General features: G+C 43.1%; 1 protein-coding gene across 1 annotated transcript in view; it reads left to right on the forward strand.

Moving 5' to 3' along the window:
- The window catches only part of PXDN (peroxidasin), a 147,933-nt gene extending 138,256 nt beyond the window's left edge, over positions 1–9,677 (forward strand). The window contains exon 23 of the mRNA XM_088448851.1: positions 9,234–9,677. Coding sequence (XP_088304977.1) covers positions 9,234–9,347 — 114 coding nt within the window. The 3' untranslated portion in view covers positions 9,348–9,677. The remainder of the gene's footprint in view (positions 1–9,233) is intronic.
- The last annotated feature ends 10,362 nt before the right edge of the window (positions 9,678–20,039 follow it).

A 20,039-nucleotide genomic window follows, 5' to 3' on the forward strand; every position in this document is an offset into this window, starting at 1 on the left:
CTTCAGAGCGGCAGCGTCGGACTGTCCATAGGACGTCTAAGCTGCCGCTCCGTCACCCCGCTGGCGCTGAGACGCCAGTACAGATCTGGGGATCTCAGCGGGACCCCAGAGTCTGTACTAGCCGGACTCTGTGGGCGCCCAGGACTGCTGCCGGATCCACGGGGAGCAGGTAAGGTCGCGGATCACCGCTTGCGGTGATCCGCGCATTTCAAATGCAGTCCTGTGCCTCCGGTCTCAGGGGACAGACCGGAGGCGCCGGCAGTGGCGGCGGGCCCCCCATACCCCGTGTGTCCACTAGACCACCAGGGACTTAACGATCGGTGCAGGGAGCCGGCGTCCCGGGGGTTAATAGCCGGCCAGGGGAGGCAGCCTTCCCTGTTACAGCGGCTCCTCCCCTCAGCTCAGCGCGCCTTTCAGTATCCATAGTCTGGCGTCGCTGAGCTGCTTCCTCCGCGGGCCACGCTTCCTCTGAGGTCTCCAGCGGCCATTTTATCTCTGTGGTGCAGCAGAAATCTCTCAGGATGGCAGTGAGTCCAGTCCCCCTGCGTACCTCACCATCAGGTCAGTGTACACAGCACTGTAGCCTTCCCAGACACTGAATCTGGGCAGTTGAATGCAGTGTAATAGTGCAGTATATTATATGACATGTTTATGTATATATGTATATATCTGCATTGTATGTGACTTATGCTAGTGCTGACTGTACTTTATTCTCTCACCTGTCAGTGTATATCTATCCCTTTTCTTTATCTGCCCTAAGACAGCTGTACTTAGGGTGGTTCTGAGACCTCACATTTATATACTTGTTAATATTTGTGTGGTTTGTCACATACTGTTGCGTGCTGCACGTTGCCATATTTTAGATGGAACTGTGTGTTGCATACGCTGAAAATGGGTCCCTGCAGCTAATTTTTGGCATCAGTCAGGACCAGTATAGCGCTGCTTAATATTTCCGCCAAGATTGGTCAGATATGTCTGACCAGGAGATAGAGCGTTATACTGCACCCATTTTTACTATCCTGCAAGTCATGTGCTGCAGGTGTTAGTGCGGAGGATTTGACTCATAAAGGGTTCTGTATGTGGCGTCATCTGGTGCCGGCCTCTTTCACGACCCCCTTGGGCGGTTTGTTTTCTCGGGATCCTCTCAATTGCGGATCGCCGGGCGGGCCCCATTGTTGTACCTCACTTGGGGTTACTTCACCATACTGCCCTTTTCATCTCAGGGTATCTCGCAGCTTCTTGCTCTCTTCCCCTGTGACACAGACTACCGCTCCCTGCAGGGGTTTTTCGCAGTATATGAATTCCCCCTGGTGCCACAATAGTCTGTCATTCCCCTTGCAGGGATTACCACAACAGCCACCCTGGGTGGATGTCGTTTTCTACGAAACGCTAATTGGCGTGGTTGACGCCCTGTGGTTACTTCCCAGTTGGCTCTGCCGTGAACTGGGTACTGTTCGGGGCTCTTTCCCTCTTACACGGGGGGAAGCCTATTTCAGGTATTATTATCCCTGCTTTAGGGCTGGTAGCAGGTCCATTCTGGTTAGAGTGAATGTTGACCTGCACCTGTATCATACACCCTCAGTATTGCGTGCCTTCGGGTTCCCTGTTGCTGACTAGCGGGTGGATCGCATAGCGGGACTCTGGCTGTTGCCAGATAGGAGGTGTTACAACAGTGTTTGGCCTCCTGTCCCAAATTCCCTGAGGGTCATCACGAGCCCCTCCTGGGGGGGATGGGCGTGTTACTCGTCTGATTACAGACGTTACTACGCCTCCCATTCCTGCGTGGTCGGATTCTTCGGATCCGTAGGTGGTAACTCTGCCTGAAATCAGTATACTTGCTTTCAGGAGTTGTTATCCATCCTACCATGGCTATAGCATGGTTGGTTAATACTATTGCATATTGGGTTGATGCATTTGTAACGTTTTTTCCCCTCCAACACGTCGGGGGTTCAAATGTATTTGGTCGCTCACGTAATATATGCTGTTGTCATAGGTGGAAATGCCTATATTGGATACCAGTCTCCTAACTTTCAGAGTTCCGGCTGCGACTGTATCCTCCGTAATACCCTATGGCTGCGCTCTGGGAATGCAGAGGTGCAGATACCATCTTTAGGGTTGATATTGTTTGGTCCTGACCTTGACAAGATTGTAGTAACATTGGCAGTATTACTAACGACAAGTTTACCGCTTTCAGCTATGCCCACTACAAGGCCTCAGACTAAGTCTGTTAAGTCTTTTTTGTCCTCTGGGTCAGCCTAAAGGTCTGTTTCTTCGTAGACTGTCGGCATCTACAAGGGCCGACATATCCAGTACCGAGCAGGCCTGGACTGCCAGCCGATCCTGCTTCTGAACCTACGGATATCTCTTCAGCCTGACGGGACAGGCCTACAACTGGGAGATACCGATTTTCTCAGTTCGCCCGGTATTAGTGTCAAGTTGCCGCGGCTACGTGGGTAGGAGGGTACGCCCTCTTTACAAGGGCCTTACAGATCCAGAAAGCTATGCAGTTGTTGCGGTAAGCGGAGCTAATTAGGCCATCCCCACTATCTCAGTGAGGGACTGGTTGTTCTGCTTTCTTTCTGGTGCGGTGGCTGAATGGTCCTCTTTGGCCTATTCTCTGTCTCAATTCCCTGAACCAGTTCCTAAAGCTACCTGGGCTCAGGAGGAAATCCCTATGCTCCATCATACGATGTTTGGAACCTGGGGACTTTATGGTATCACTGGATATACAGGACGCGTGCCTACGGGTACTTACAGAGACCTTTCCTCAGCATGGGCTGAGGTTTGCTGTATCACAGCAACACTTACAATTTTTCGGGCTCTGCCTGTTGGGACTGTCCTCAGCCCCACAGGGGTTTACCAGCGTTTTGGATTTTCTGACAGTTCTTCTGTTCAGTATATCCCAATGCTCCTGTACCTGGACGGCCTCCTGCTCTTAGCGGGATCACCGGGGTACTTTACGGCCAGGTCAGGATGACTGTGGCTTCTTCAGGGTGCAGACGTTTAATCAACGGGGAAAAAGTCCTCCCTGCATCCCTCTCTGGGTATTCTTCATCTAGGATCCCTGCTGGATTCTCAGAATCTGAGAATTCTTCTGGCGTAAGACGGAATCTCCTCTCTTCCATTAGGAGTACATGGTTGTCTGCGCAGTCGACAGATGTCTTTACACTCTGGGATGCATGGTGGAATGGGCTCAGTTCCATTCCAGGCCTTTCCATAATTGGCTCATCTCCAGATGGAATGAGTTTTTTCTGTCGGATAACTGTTCAAACGATGATGCTCTCTCCGGAGGCAAGTCGGTCCCTGTCCGGGTGGCTATGGCCATCTCGTCCAGGGTTTTCTTTGCTATGGACAGTGTCTGGATCGAATCCTTTTCAGTGCAGTTGGACGTCTGTCGATTCCACCCTGTCAATTAACTTACTCTGGCATAACTCTTGTTTCCCGGTGAACCTGAAAAGGTTCAGTCCGACAGGGTCAGGACAGTGGCTTCCTTTTTAGCAACACTGTTCGTTGGGTGGCAATGACAGGTATGTCACATATTCGGACATAGTCCGAGGGTCTCCTCCCGACCATCTCGGCAGCGTTCATTTCAGGAGCTCTCCATTGGGAAGCGGGAGTCCTCAGCCGTCACGACGTGCATCCCGGGGACTAGTCTCTTCCCCAAGAGAGGTTTCATCTCCTGGTGAGCAGGGGGGGCCCCCCTGAGGTGACCCTCATGGCCTTCTGACTTTATCACACTATGGTGTTACAGTTCAGCTTTGGGGATTCTGAAGCAACCTTCAGCGACTCTTTGTCGGTGAAGTGGTCCTTCCACTTTGTGTACCTGTGTTCTCCGGTCTCCCTTCTTCCTCAAGGTCTTTGGAAGTGTTTTCAATCGAGACGGAGATGCTTTCCTGCTGGTGGCTCCTGATTGCCCCAGATGTCAGGGGTACTTGGATCTTCGGAGTCTCTACATCGATACTCCATCCCTGATGCTTCACTGCCCGGACCTGTTGTCTCAGGGTCTTTGGTTTTGCCTTGGACCTGGGTCGTTTGTCTTTGACTGTGTCCTTACAGTGGTCTTACGGCTTCCCTGGCTTTGTCATCGTTGGAATGATTAGAGCACATGGATCAGCTTTTGCTGGGACCTACCACAAACTGTGGCAGCCATAAATCTTATGGTATTGTACCTGTCGATACAATCCTCCGGTGTCCAGGATTTCCAGATATTCTGGCATTCCTTCCGGCTGGCTTGGGTTTCACACTTGGCCTGGTCTTCCTGACAGTGCGGATCTCTACACTGTCAGTATGGTTAAGATATGGAATTGCTCCACTCTGGTATCCAGTTCATCCTTTGGAGTGTTTTCTTGATTATGCCTCCATTTGTCCTCCCTAGGGACTCCTTGGGAATAAGTAGTGGTTCTTCGTTACCTCCGGGGACAGTCAATGGAACCGCTGGTTGTGATAGCCATTACATGGTCTATTGCTTAGGCTCTCTCTTTCTCTCAGGGTGTTTATATCAACCAGGAGAGTGTCTGAATTGGGAGCGTTCTCATGTGGCTCCCTCTTCTGGAGGGCATCATGTCAGGGTGGGAGTTGCTCTCGCCCTGTGTTGCTTCTTAGTGGTTTTCAGGTTCCATATTGTTCTGGAACTTATGGTACGGCCATTCTGTCCCCAGTCCTCTCGGCTGGTGTGGCCTCATTGACTGTGGTCTGGCCTCTTTGGATTTTTGTGATCCGTTCAGGTTCCTTACGGAAATCGGACTCCTTATTGGTGGTCTGAGATTTCTGGTTTTCACAGGAAAGGATGGCCGGCCTATAACCAAATGTTGGCTGGATGGCCTCGTAGGTCTTCCTCAGGGGCCTACCCATGGGTAGGCCTTCCTGTTGTTGATGCTTGTTTTTTCTCGGGCCATGTGTGCGGCTCGCTGTGGCGCCTCGGCTGTTTTACCTTACTAGGTGGCCACGTGGTCTTCTGTCCACACCTTTTTAAGGTTCTAGGCATTGGTTTCCTTTGCCTCTCAGGATGCTTCCTTTTTGGCGACGGATTCTCCTCTCAGCACAGGAGCGTCCCCACCCTTGGTTGAACTGCTTTGGGACATCCCCAAGGTCAACCCTGTGGACCCCCTATGGACCCTGAAGTAGAAAACAAGAGATATGGTAAGAACTTACCTTTGTTATCTCTGTTTCTACGAAGTCCATAGGGTCCACAGGGCGCCCGCCCTGACGCACCTGGCTTCATATGGGCTGTGTGGCTGGTCACCGGTTTTCCGTCTCCCATTTCGGTGAGTATGGTTATTGAGTGTTCCAGTTTTCTCTCTCTTTTTCTCTCCTCCTCCGGCCTTTGGCTACTTACGAACTGAGGTGCCTCTGGCTTGGGGGTGGGGTTATAGGGAGAGTGGACCCAGTGCATCCTGGGAGCTAAAAGCTTTAACTGCGTGGTGCCCGGATTTGGTTCCCAACCTATACCCCAAGGTCAACCCTGTGGACCCTATGGACTTCGTAGAAACAGAGATAACAAAGGTAAGTTCTTACCATATCTCTTGTTATTTCTATTCATCATTGAATGTGGTCATAACTGTATAACTAAATGCATAAAAAAAACTTTATAAACATTATTAAAGCACTTTTCATAGGACACTGATCTTTAGGCAGAGCTCTTTAGTTGTTGTGGGACCACAAAGATATATATGACACAATAATTCTATGTCCATAGGAAAATCTGGATAATAATTGTAAAGCCTAGTATGATTCTGTATACATTTTCTTTGTTACTAAATGTTTCACTCAATTTATGATGCAATTTATTGCAAACGCTATCAAAGAGAGCCAGTTTATTATAAGCAGGAGAAACCACAAAAAACAAATGAGGACCCTGAAAACAAGGGTATGTGTATATGGGAAACTAAAATCCAAAAGTTAGAGGACTATATCTAAATGTTGTGAATGATATGTAACTAAGCCCTAACTAAATAGTGTTAATAAAAAGCATTATTGTTTTGGGAATTTGTATTAAAAGATGTCACAGGTGAGTGCTTAAGGAATAGAACAATAATGTGGTTAATGTATTGGAAGGATAATGTATACTAACTAAAATGATAAATATACTGTTGACAGTGAAGATATATTTATTTAATTATCTAAAGTTCACTTTATTATTGAGCGAATCAATAGAGAGATCCACAGGTTATGTAAGAAATATACTTGAAAAATGTATTGTTGCCATTAGAGATATATTGGGTCCTATATGCATGGATCGGGGTGTGGACATTGAAGTCCCAAGTAACCCACAAGGAACTGTGGTGTAGGCTGGGGGCTATATGTCAAAATCTACCTCCACCATTTCATTGAGGCACTCAGGTTGTAAGGTACGTAATTTTTGGATCCAATAAGAGGCGAGAAAATCTGTCTTCCCCTCTGGCAGTGTGAGGAACGTGTTCTATGCCTACTACGTGTATACATTTGAAATCTCCACTATGTTCTTCCATACAGTGTCTTGATACCGAATGTTCTATTTTTTTTTTATTAATAACATTCCTTCTGTGTTAAAGTAGTCTGTCCCTCAATGTGCGGGTGGTGCGAACAATGTACTGCGCACCACACTCGAATTGCAGGAGGTAGATTACATACATTGTATTGCAGTTGATGAGAGATTTTGTATGAAAGGTTTCTTGGGCAATAGATGATGTATATTGTGTGACTGTGTGCAATGAGATTACAAGTGATGCATCTATTGGAACCACATTTGAAGCAGCCTGAAATTTCAGTATGCAGCCAAGTTTTCTGGTTTGTTGTATCCAATTTGTTTGGTTTAAAAAAAAAAAAAAAAAGGCACCAAAAAAATTTCCCAGATGTTTTGCCTTTTTGAATATAACCCTCATACCTGGAGTGAGATCTTGTTTTAGTAGTGGATCAGTCATCAATATTTTTCGTTGTTTTGTATAATGGACTTAATTTTGCTCGCTGCTGAATTGTATCTGGTAATGAATTTAATTGATTACTTGTAGTCGTGTTCTGTATGTTCGGAATCTTTGTTTTTGGAAGTGAAATATGAATCTCTGTTGCTTGTGAGAACCTTGTTTTATGCATCTTTCAATAGGGATTCAGGATATGCCTTTTCTTTAAATACATCTAACAATTGTTTTGAATGTTGTTTAAAATCTCTTATATTGGAGCAATTTCTGCGTAGATGACATAACTGTCCCGCAGGTATGTGTCGTAACCACTTTCGATAATGGTTACTTTTAAAATGGATGAAATTGTAAGTATGTTTCTTTTTGAAAAGTACAAGTTGAAATTCCATTGTTCACTATAGAGAGGGTGATATCCAGAAAATTCACGCTATGTGAACTGAGTGTACTGGTGAAAGTCAAATTGAAGGGATTGGAGTTTAGGAATTAGGTGAACTGGTCTACTGACTCCTCATCTCCATCCCATATGAAAAAAAGGTTTCTATGTAGTGCCCATATAAGACCAGGTTTGCTACGAACCCACCCCTCCCAAATGAGTCTCTCTTCAAAGAGATCCATGTAGAGGTTGCCGAAGCTCGGAGCAAACCTGGTCCCCATCGCTGTACCGCATGTTTGTAAATTGTGTTGATTATTGAAAATTAAATAATTATGAGTAAGTATGAATTAATACTATCTATTATGAATGTTTTCAGATTTTTTATGTACGCTGTAGGAATTTTTATTGCACATATGGTTTTTAGACCATGATTAATTTATTATTATTTGAATAAATTGCCAGTGGTTATTGAATAGCGCAGCCAATTTTCTTCCCTTTAACACATTGTCGAAGTATTTGCACATTCTTCAAATTTTGGCAGCAGCTTTTCTATACCAAAGTCCTTTGGGGAGTGCTATTTCTCATACAGCTCTTTTTTTCTCATATTCACTCTTTTAGAATAATAAAGAAGACTCCTTTGTGGGGGCACTATTATATGGAAATATGAAAACTTAACTTAACTTTTTATTAATATATTACATATTGCAAAGCCACTTACAAAACATACTCACAAAAAACATATATATACATGCTTAAAGGAATGACATATCCTAAGTATAATTAAAGGAATGTAATTCTAAGAGAGCGAAAAAAATCTCTATTCCCATAAAAATGTATGGGTGTAGTTCAAAGTCCAGTAACTCCTTTCCCATGATAAATGATGGGTAATAAGAGAATTTCGGCGAGATATCAAAAACAAAAATTAAATGGATATGTTTTATTAATATAATTTACAGGTTTATCCTGAGACAAAACATAATTTCCAAATTCTGTGTAAATAGCAGATCGATTTGAGAATATCCAAATTCATGATAACCGCTCTATACAGGGCAATACTATTAACACAACCCCATCTATGGCATTTCCACTTTTATATACCTTTTCTCGACCTGCATTGAGTTTAAATCAATGTGCTGTATTATACATTGAAATTGTGATTTCTGCAGTTTAAACATTCATAAACACAATGTGGTAATTTTGTATCATCCACCATGGATAAGGTAAGTGAAAAATCGCAGCACCACTAACACCGTGTCGCATTTGCTTTTCTGCCACTTGATTTAACATAGGATGCACAATGAGAGTACAATTGGGTGTTCTAGTGCTGTGCAAGAAAGTAAAGAATGCCTCTGCTGCAGACCGGGAAGTGGCAGGGCACGCTGTTGTGTACAACATAGCAGCGTGTCCCCGACAGGCTACGGTGATGTGAGAGAGCATGGAGAGGATGAATGTACCTGACCACTGACTAGATGTCATCGGGGGATGTGTGATGTGGTTAGAGCTTTCTGACGCCAGTGGGAGATCAGCCGCGCACAGCTCACACTCCATCCTTCCTGTCCTGGACGTACATTTCGCCTGTCAGCTTTCTCAGCAGGGAGCCAGGTGTAGGTGGCTTTGCAATATGTAATATATTAATAAAGGTTAAGTTTTAATATTTCCATATGAGTGCCCCCACAAAGGAGTCTTCTTTAATATCCTGCTGCACAGGGTAATTAAAAGGTGAACGTATTTGAGTATTTCTTACTCCTGGGGTGCACCACTAAATTAATTTATAGTAGGGTCATTTACCCATTAATTGTGTTTATTTTTGTTTTTTCTCATATATCTTATAATTATGTTCCTGTGCGGAATTTCCTTTTTTTTCTATATGAGTAACAAAATAAAAAGTAATAGACTTAAGGTATAAATGATTATTGTAATGACCAAACCATTGAATGTGCCATCACCACCGTTGTTTTGTCTTCCAGAATGGCTCCATTACATGTTTTGTGGAATCCTGTCCAACTACTGCATGCTTGATGCCAATTAAAAAGGAAGGAGACTGCTGTCCAGTGTGCACAGATGCAGCACAGACCACATAACAGTCAGAGTTGTGTGTGTGTGTGTGTGTCATGGCAGCTGACGTCCACAGTAATACCAGGGTTACAGAAAGGCGCATACACTTATACCGATTTTACAGTCGGCGCCTCATCAGTATCATAAGAATATTTTTGTTTTGTTTTTTTTTATCCTCCATATTTTTTTTTTTCATCTAATTAAATATAAGTCTCTTCTAAAGGGAAGTATATAAAACAATGACAGGATATTGAAATTTGTGTCAGCCATATTTTATTGGTTTAAATGCTTCTCAGGTTAGGGAACATACTGGTGCTAATCACATTTATATTCTGTTAATGCCAAATCAGTGCAACCCAGATGTATTAGGTGATTTTAGGAATGAAAACTTCCCACATCATTATAGTTTTTTTTTTTGTTTTGTTTTTTACTTTTTTTTTTTTTTTTTTTAAAGATATCGGTTTATCATGTAGTGACGGCAATTCATTTATTTAAAAGAAAATAATCTTTTTTTTCTTTTTTTGCTTTAAAGAACATACCTTGCTTTAAAGAAAATATAATTTTTTTTGTCTCTGTGAGAGTATCTCCATGTTATAATAACTCAGGCCCAGCTTTTGACAAGAATGTTGAGTATATATTTTTTACTTGTTTTTATATACAAATTGTATACTGTGCCTATCACAAGACAACTTCCATACAAAATTACTGTTTAAGGCACTGCACAGAAGGACTTAACACTTGTGGCTTGACTACTTCCATGTGGCTCAATGTTTTTATCTAGCCCAGCCCCCTCTCCTTTTTTTTTGTTTGTGTTGCTATGTTTTTAATGTGTTTTTTCATTACTACAAGCTCCAAGTTCTTCCCAAAATTTATTGTAGTCAAAATGTTTCCTGTTCATATTATATTAGATAAGAGAGTGCCCACGTCCTCTACACATGGTGGAGGCAGCCATTTTGGACGTTGAACCAGTATTAAATAGGGAGCTGTAGATGAAGTCACTAGGAACTGGCATAAGCATTGGGACATTATTCCTTTGTGAAATTAAAGACTGCATTATTATGAATATTGGCTAAAGCCACTAGATGGCTGCCTCCACTGTTCCTAAAGGGTGGGTACATATTGGGACAGTGAAAGAATCGGGCAAGTGTGCCACTGTTACTGATGCAAGCTTACAGGTTTACTGAAGGACGACAAGTCATACCTCATCAACTTTTATGGTGCTCGCTGTGGACAGTAAAACATAGATCGATCTATTAAACTGTTGCAATATGCAGATTTCGATTGTTTATCATTTTACAATATATCTTCTTGTTACAACTGATTGATACATTGTGTATTTATCAGCTACTGCCATTTAAAGGATTTCTATGTCCAGAACTAAACAAATAGTGTTGGGTGAAGTTTAGTGACTTATTCATTAAAGGCATCGGGGGTACTAGTGGAAACAGGGAAATGGACATAGGTAAGTATGAAATTTTTGTTCAAACTCCACCAACCTCACCCATTAGTAAATAATTGTGTTTACAAGTGGTGTTCTCCTTCAAGTCTCACCATGCAGTCTATGCATTTTGTTCAAGGTTATTTAATAACATTACCATGTTGTCACATTGTCACATATATTGTTACTCACTGCAAATCCCGGCATTTGCTGTGTTATCAAATAAGTGCCATGATTAGGGTGGGGGAGTTGCTTCCAGGTGCTAAGGTCATTTAAAATATCACTTTTTGAGATATATGCCTGTATAATGAGGTTCTTCCCAGTCGCAATGAACAATCCTGAAAATGTTAGCACTTGCTGTTATATTTTCAAAGGGTTGTTAAAGAATTAAGGCCCTCATTCAGAGCCGTACGCTCTGAGCAGAGCGCACGCTCTGCATGAGGGCCGGGCTCCTTTTTCATGGAGCGTCCTCCTGGACGCTCGTATAGCTGTGGGTCACCACCCACAGGCTATACGAGCGTGCATTTTGATGGCCGCGATGGTCGTGACCATCGCGACCATCGAAATTGCGAGCCGGAGCCTGCGGTTGAGGTTTTCAACCGCAAGCTCCGGAGTGATTTTGGCTCTATCAGAGCCAAAATCACTCCCACTGACATCACTAGTGATGTCAGTGGGCCGGCTTCTGACGGGAGGCGTTCCCGTGGGAACGCCCCCGTCAGGGAGGCACGCCCCCGGCACGCCCACCAAAGGGGGCGTGCTGTCAATCAACATTGACAGCACGCCCCCTTTGATCGGACACAACGAGCGAAGGAAAGTCCTTCGCTCGTCGTGTCTGGCGCATGCGCACGACGGAGCTCCCTCCGTCGTGCGCATGCTCAGTGCAGACCATCGACCCACTTGCGAGCGTACAGCCGCTCGCGAGTGGGTCTGAATCAGGCCCTAAGAATCTTCAAAATTATCAGTGTCCGGGACTCCATAGATGGCAACTGTCTATAACGTCCAGGGGCCGTCCCAGACGCTCAATGTCCGTTTTTGTTCCAAGGACTGACCTACTGCTGTTTTAATATTGACACATTTCTGTTTACAAAATGCACTTTACAATATAATGTTTAAAGCCCTGGACTTTCTAATTGAAAATATATCTTAAAGGATTAATAAATAAGGCAAAAATTACATTACAGGGAAGTTACTTAAGCATGCCATGATAGTGGTTGTAGTGCGCCAAGCTCCATCTAGTCCGTATTACCTATGATGTGCTTAGATAGGAAGTTATTATGATTGCATCCATGTGACTCGTTTATGAGCCTGTATTAACGAATGTAACTGAAATGTTTTGCAAAGCCACACTGACCATTGTCATACAGGCCAAGTGTGACAATATGATATGAGCACTCCTAAATGTGTTCTGTTAGGTCTCCTCTTTAGGTAAGGGCTATAAAATTTGCAATGATCCTTAGGTAATTCAATCTCAGATCTTAAGACCTTTTCAGTAATTGTGTTTGGGGGGGGGGGGGGGCTTTGCTACCAAATGTAATTGTGTTGGGGGGGGGGGGGGGCTTTGCTGCCAAATAGGTGTCCTGCAGTGACAAGGATAGACGGTCCTATATTATGTAAGGTCCACATTATGCCCCATCCCCTACTCACAGTAAATGCCGCAGTGGGTGTGTTATTGTCATACAGATGTGTCTAGCTACTTCTTTGTTGATCGCACTACAAACGTGCACACGCATTGTGCCATGCGATTACCCACAGCAGCGTGCGCTATGGTGCGCACTGCGATCGCACCATGCAGTCCTATGGAGGCGCGTATGTGAACGCAGTGTGCGTAACTGCTCCCTGGCGCAATCCTCGTGCCATACGTGGCACGATTTGCTGCGTACACAGCAACGATGTAGCTGGACACATCTATAGTGGTAACCTATAAATAGGGCAGAATGGAAACGGGACTAATGAAGTGGGTGAAGGCGATGTTATTCTACAGGAACATGTTTCATACGTCCTGTTGATAAATCCGTAAAGTTATTCAGGGACCTAGTGGGAGCTAAAGTACCACCCAATCAACTCTCAACTGTCATTTTACAGGCTGTGCTAGAAAAATGACTATTAGAAGGTGGATGGTTACTATGAACAACTTCTCTGCTTTATCTCTGAGATTTGATAAATCCCCCCCCCCCCCCAGGGGTATATTTACTAAAGTGCAGGTTTTTAGAAGTGGAGATGTTGCCCACAGCAACCAATCAGATTCTAGCTATTATCTTCCATACAGTGCTAGATAAGTGTTAAGTAGAATCTGATTGGTTGCTATGGGCAGCATCTCCACTTCTAAAAACCCACAGTTCAGTTAATATACCCCAGTCTTTAAACCCCCTCAGTGTATAACTGGCGGGCATACTGCGCAGATATATCTAGTACCAATGATGTGATCCATTAATGACCTGTTGTCCATGTGTCTGTCGTAAGACATCAGTAAGTTGAGTTGTCATGGTCACTGGGACTGCTATCACACATACCTCAAACGCTGCATCTCACAGCTACAATAATCCTATGTTTGAGCAAACCCATGTAACAGATGGATAATGTTTACATATTTCACAGAACATTGTTATATTCATAATTCCATTTGTGTCCCCGCTTTTGAGGGTAGACTATGATTTGTATCATTGATTACTGACTTCATCACATCCTATGGAGAAACCATTTTATTATTTCCAACATGTAGGTTCTCCTTCAGTCTGTGCACTGACCACCGTACAGCTGAAGTTGTGCATCTGAGTGATGTGGAATCCCTTATTTTTCCTCCTTTTAAAACTGGTCTATTGCATTAATGCTTCTTTTACCCAATCTCTGCTTCCTCCTTGAAATCATTAAAGGGACATGATACAGTATTAATTAAAATGTGCAGTAAGACAGATTTGTGGAATAATTCCAGCAGAGAGGCAGAGCTTAAAACTATATGGTAAAGCATTAGTTATTTAAAAAATATTTTGTAGAGTCTATTTTAAAGCAAGCGTTCTCCTAAGCCTGTGAGAGATGCTTTGTTCAAAAGTTATTGTTTGATCGTAATTTTCTAATCTCTCCGGGAGAAGCCTGATTTAGTTGACAGGTGATGGGGGCGGTGACAGACGAGTTGTCACAAGGGCCTCCTGAGCAGAATTCTGTGAATTGGGCATCTGAAAGGGGGGCAGGCCGAAATAACATGATTAGTGTAGAGCCCGCGATTCCCAGTATTCTCCCCATCCTGCCCACTTCACTAGGATGTGGGAGGGCCGCCTACTATTCAAGAGGCACTGGGGGACTCCTCAAAAAATCGGGAGTCTCCCGCCTATTCTGGCAGAGTAGGTTAGTATGGTTTTCCGTAGTATTTTGGATACTTTGGACTATTTTTTTTTTGCTTTGCTCAGAATATGTCCCAAACAAAAAAATCTAAAATGCATTGTAACAATCAAGCTGTTCAGTATTTGTGAGCTACATGCAAAAGCAGCCAGTATTTACCCTGTATGCAGAAAAATGTATTTCACCCCTGGCATTGCAACATGGTTTGTCCAGGTGCTTTTTTTTGGCTTTGCTCCCAATCCAGTATCATCCCCCTTGAGTACTGTTGCATTGTGGCTGCCATGTGTTACTTCAAAGCAGAGGTGGGGAACCTTTTTTCTGCCGAGGGCCATTTGGATATATATAATATAATTTGCGGGCCCGGTGCAAGCCACGCCCCCTATGTGTGATGTCACACAAGGTGGGGCCACAATCGCCGGTGATTACAGCAATGCTCTGAGCATACTGAGGTTGCTCCGGGGAGCTTTGAGGACAGCGGTGTGACTGTCTGAAGGATCCTAAGGACGCTCCAGGCTGCACTGCTTCATAGATTCTGGCTACAGAGTGCCATTCCAGGCACCCTGCTAGCCAGATGAGGCTAGCATTAAAAAGCTCAGAGGGCTAGACCAAATAATTCTGGAGGCCTTATACGGCCCCCGGGCTTGAGGTTCCCCATCCCTGCTTTACAGGGTTCGAACAGTCTCCCTTCTGTAAATACTGATCCCTATTTTAGACAGACCTTGACAGCAGAGCTGTGGAAAGAGTAACATCACTGCTGTAGATGGCAGCATATGATTTTTTTGTGAGCTGCCCTCTATGGCACTTAAGCCCTTGATGTTCTACCATACCTGTTCAAAGCAAGGATTGGTGTTTACTGAGAGGGGTGGTCTACAACTCCTTAAAACATTTCATGTTAAAAATAAACGTCTAGAAATATCTAGGGAAAATAAACACTAGCAAATACAAGTGCTGACACATTACTGTTACACTTAAACACTACTTGTTAATCTAGTTTATTTTTCTTTTAACTAGTGCGACACACATAGTCAGTCAGGCATTGAAATGGCAGCAATCTATGACTAAACCGCCATAGTGGTTTTGTTCTCGGTTGCGATTGTGCTAGCTTGTAACAGTATACCTGTTGCTTACCCAAAGTGGAGGGAGACCTTTTGCCGGCTGAATATATATTTGTGCCTTATTGTTGTAGCGAATTCCTAGTATATACGTGCTACATTCTCCTGTATAGTGAATCGGCCAACAACATGGCTGCCTCCACTGACTGCAGGCAATGGGTAGACTTTAACTGACCCAAGAGACTGCAGCTGAGCACTGATGGAATGACTCCAGACTTCAATTTTCTTAAATAATAATTTTGTTTCTCTTATGTGCATATTGTCACTGAAAACTATTTTTTCATGTATTTTTTGGTCCAAGAAATAATTTTCTCCCTTTTTTTTTTTTTCAATGTTATTTTATAAAGTACTCTAGACATAAGCCTCGGAACATTATAACTTCATTTACTGCCAAAGTTGTATAGCAGAGGTGAATGTATAAACGAGTGAGTCATTTCCATGTTTTTAGTATTACTATTGTGAATAATGTTCTTTGTCCATTTTGTGGTGGTGTCTCTGTGCATATTTATTGTCTGGTCATGCCGTTAGCAAAAATAACGAGTGCCTTGGTCTGTTTTTTTTTTTTCTATTGTAAACCATGATTTTACCAAAGAAATGTTTGCACTGTGTAACAAATGCTTCTTAAATAAAATAAATAGGCCATATTTCAAAATGTCTGTCTCTTTGTTTTGTACCAGCTCAATATTGAGAATCATTAAAGTAATCTACAGTAATTAAAATATGATCATTTTCAATAGTTCTATATCACTCCTTGGTTGTCCAGATGGGTTGGGTATAAAATACCAGCAGTCTGCATGCCAACTGTCAAAATATCGACTATTGCATGCTGATGCTGGGTTTCCCAACAAGGGTTAGATAAGTATCCTAACCCTCTCCCTTTAACACTAACCCTCCTTTTCTGCACCCTAACCCTCCCTATCCCAGACCCTAACTCTCACCATTAGTGCCTAAACCCAACCCTCTCCCCCTTGGTACCTGAAGCTAACCCTCCCTCCTTCGTGCCTAACCCTAACACCCCCCAGTGGTGCCAAAATCTAACCCCCCCACCCCCGTGGCGCCTAAACTTAAAACACACCCCCGCGGCTAACACCTACCCAGCCCCCCGCTATACTTACAATCGGGATGCGGGTTGTTGAGATTCCTGCACTGGTCTTCTGACTGGAAGTGGGGATTCTGGAGCCAGAATTTCGAGAGCCAGCATCCCAGCTGTAGGTATGCCAACTACATTCTGTCCAGGGTGGCTCTGGGATTTCAAGAGCCGGCTGTAGGTATCCCAACTACATCCTGCTCAGATAGTGAGCCACTAGTTGAAAAAAAAAATGGAACCCTTAATTGTTCTGAATTACTATATTCTTACACGAAGGGTAAATTCCTTTCAGCAGTAAATGAATTATTTGTGTCTGATCAAACAAGGTTCTGTGAGACCTAAATAATTAGCTAAAAATTAAAGCAAAAAAAAAATATACTAAAACCAGTGCTATATGTATTAATAGAATTTGGGAAACTGCTATAAAACACAATACATTTTAAACCTATCCATATACTGACACATTGTTCTCTTTACAACGCAGAAGATATGAAGTAATAAACAGTATAAATTGTAAAAACGAGGATTCCTTCAAACCTGACTATACATCACCTACAATCAGATCTCTAATATTCGGCAATCCGTTCTAGAACTGTTAGGTATCCACTTGGTATGTAAAGTGCAATTGCCTCTATACATACAGAAAGATAGCCCCAGATCATCTTCAGTACTGGAATTCAGGACCAATGCGGGGCCATAAACAGAGTCTCACCGGAAGGCGTTTACTCCTAAAACCTCCAGCGTGGCTTCCTGTCCTTTTAATTAATAGCCATCTAGGGCACCAATGCACATGGTGGATAATACTTGTAGCTGATGGCATATTGTGCATTTAGCATTGGTCACACATTCATCTTGCAATCTGCTTTTTATATGGCAGCTGTGGGGCTACAGAACTCTGTCTGGCCCTAATGTCTCTGAGATCCTATAGTATAGTGCATCATTTTTGGTCTGAACATCACACCTTCTGATCTAATACCAGTAGTTCCATATAATGGCTGTACATTAGACCCCGTTGTGTGGATCTCATGCTGCATCAGACTGCCTGCAAAGAGTCGTGTAGCGAATAAGTGTAAACACTGTGTATAGTTCTGATACCATATCACTAGTGGTGTCCTGTGGCCATTATTTTAGTTTGCAAAACAGTTCGGGGGGGGGAAATTAAATTAAAGATAATCTTCAATAATTTTTTTATATCAAAAGCATTTGTGTTGAGGAGCAAAAATATATATTTAATTAAATTTGATGTAATGCCTTTCCTGAAAGCTAACATGTTAAGTCATTTGTTGTAAAGATGCTAGGGTGCCTTCAGACTAGGAAGGGGATGTACTAAATGTCTAAAGATTTGCAAATGTAAAGACTGCGATAGATCAAACACATGATTATTTTGATCCCATAGAAGCATATGGTCACTGGCTGAAAACGTGGACATATGTATTTGTCGAAGCTGAATAATTGGCTGAGACAAGTTGTTTAAAATTTAATCGCGGTGACGCCATCTTTTGAATGGCCGCAAGACGCCATCTTGAAAATGAGGTTGCAAGACGCCGTTTTGCGAATGGCCGCCTAAGCGCCATTTTAGATAAACTCACATTTTAGTACATGTGGCGATAATACTAATAGCACCATGCATTTGCATCTTTCACCATTTCTCATACACACATTAATACATACAATAGCGCTGTTAACTAGTCGCATATTAGCGAATGCATAGGACTTTGTATGAAACCGCTGTTTTATTAGCTTTATGCGCATGCAACTGCCCCGAGTTAACTAGCGTACTTATATCAAACCCTGGATACCCACACATTACATATTCACACATAAGGTTCAATAAGCTCTAAAGTATATGACTTAAGTTGGTTCAGTTAGTTTAAATGCTGAGAAATAAAGATATTTGATAGCTAAGGTATTATACATGCTAAACAAGTCATGTTTGGAGTTGTACTGATGTGTATCCTTTTTACAGTATTCCGGTGTTATCGGTGGGGAGATCGCATCATGCATTCCTGAGTTATGGATCGCAGAGCCTACAAGCAACAAAATGTATATTTTAGAAACAACTGTTAGGATGATACAGGAGGCGTGAAGAGGAAGACCCCCAGCTGTTAGAGGCAGGGAGAGTCTGTTTGAACCAGCCTGTTAAATGTGCTGTAACAGATACTTCACCCCTGAGAACCAATGATATCAGCAACAGACTTCCCTATTGTCCTGTTTATTCTGGGGGGTATAAATATGAGTGCACGAACGCTGGTTCTGAGTCTTTGTGCTGAATGACGAGGGGTCTCTTGCTGATGCCTATATCTGGGTCCGGAAACGCCTGCGTACGTATACTGTACTTGTGGTCTGTATAATTTCCTTTTGCGCCTAAATTGTGTCTCGATCAATTGCGTGTAACTGAACTTTTACCTGAATATCACTTGTGCTTTGGAACCACAGATTCCACGTCGAAGTCTTTATTTATGGTATGACTGCGTACGCAAATTAGCGTCATCCTTAGAAGGTATAGGCAGGACATTAGAAGGTATAGGAAGGTGTGTATAGAGGTTCTGATCTAGTATCGTTATATTTATTACCAGTTATTTATATAGCTCACACATATTCTGCAGCGCTTTACAGGGAATATTTGGCCATTCGCATCAGTCCCTGCCCCAGTGGAGCTTACAATCTATATTCCCTATCACATGTTCACACTCACACAGACTAGGGGTAATTCTTGTTGGGAGCCAATTAACCTAGCAGTATATTTTTGGAGTGTGGGAGGAAACCGGAGTACCCGGAGGAAACCCACGCAAGCACAGGGAGAATATACAACTCCACACAGTTAGGGCCGTGGTGAAAATCGAACCCACAACCTCATTGCTGTGAGGCAGTAATGCTAACCATTACACCATCTGTGTATTTGGCTGTGTGAGAAATATGACAGTGTAACTATTCCATCACTATTTACTTTGCAGGAGATAATCATGTTTTATATATTCAGGATTGTTTGGTATAGGCAGGACAATATAAGGTATAGGAAGGTGTGTATAGAGGTTCTGATCTAGTATCGTTAGTTGGGGGCTCGTAGTGAAGTCACTTACCTGCTCTCACGGTACATATGGCCATCGATATTTCAGCAAAGGGTGGAATGGCCACATGCAGGGTTTGCCTGCAACCACTTTGTGCTGAAAGAGCGCTATCCGTCTCCGTGTGAATCAAGGAAGCTGACTAGAATCCAGGGACAAGAGAGGAAACAGTTTGTTTTCCTCTATTGATAGAACCTTATGTTTAAAGTGGTGTCACAGTACTGAGTACGCAACTAAGTCGCAGGTTTGCGAATAGCAAAAAAAGACGCACTTTTGTGTATGCAGTTAAAAAGCCATTATATGGTTGTGTGGTTGTCGCATTATTGTGTATGCGACTGGTCGCACAATAGCGTATACGTACTTCCGGTTGTGCTGCCACGTGTTTGAACAAAGCCATTGAGGTTTACATTTTTTTCTATTACCAATACCTGGGTTAACTTGTATTTTTCTGCGCAGGAAAAAAGTGTGTAACAGTAAATACTTGTTGAACAAAGTTAAGGGTATCATGATCCTTAAGGGCTAGGTGCAAGGGTTAGTCTAGCCGCTCGGTAAGCAGCTTTACCGTTCTATACACAGTAGCAGGTGTATATGTTGTCTTTGTTGTAGAGAGGTGCGTGAGAGTAGCCGACATATAAACTCACATAGGTGTGGAAGTTGCCTTACTAAATCTTATCCGGGTGTGG

This window comes from Taudactylus pleione, unplaced genomic scaffold (genome assembly GCF_031769625.1).
Source record: "Taudactylus pleione unplaced genomic scaffold, aTauple2 ptg000468l, whole genome shotgun sequence".
In the NCBI taxonomy this organism is placed as follows: Eukaryota; Metazoa; Chordata; class Amphibia; order Anura; family Myobatrachidae; genus Taudactylus; species Taudactylus pleione.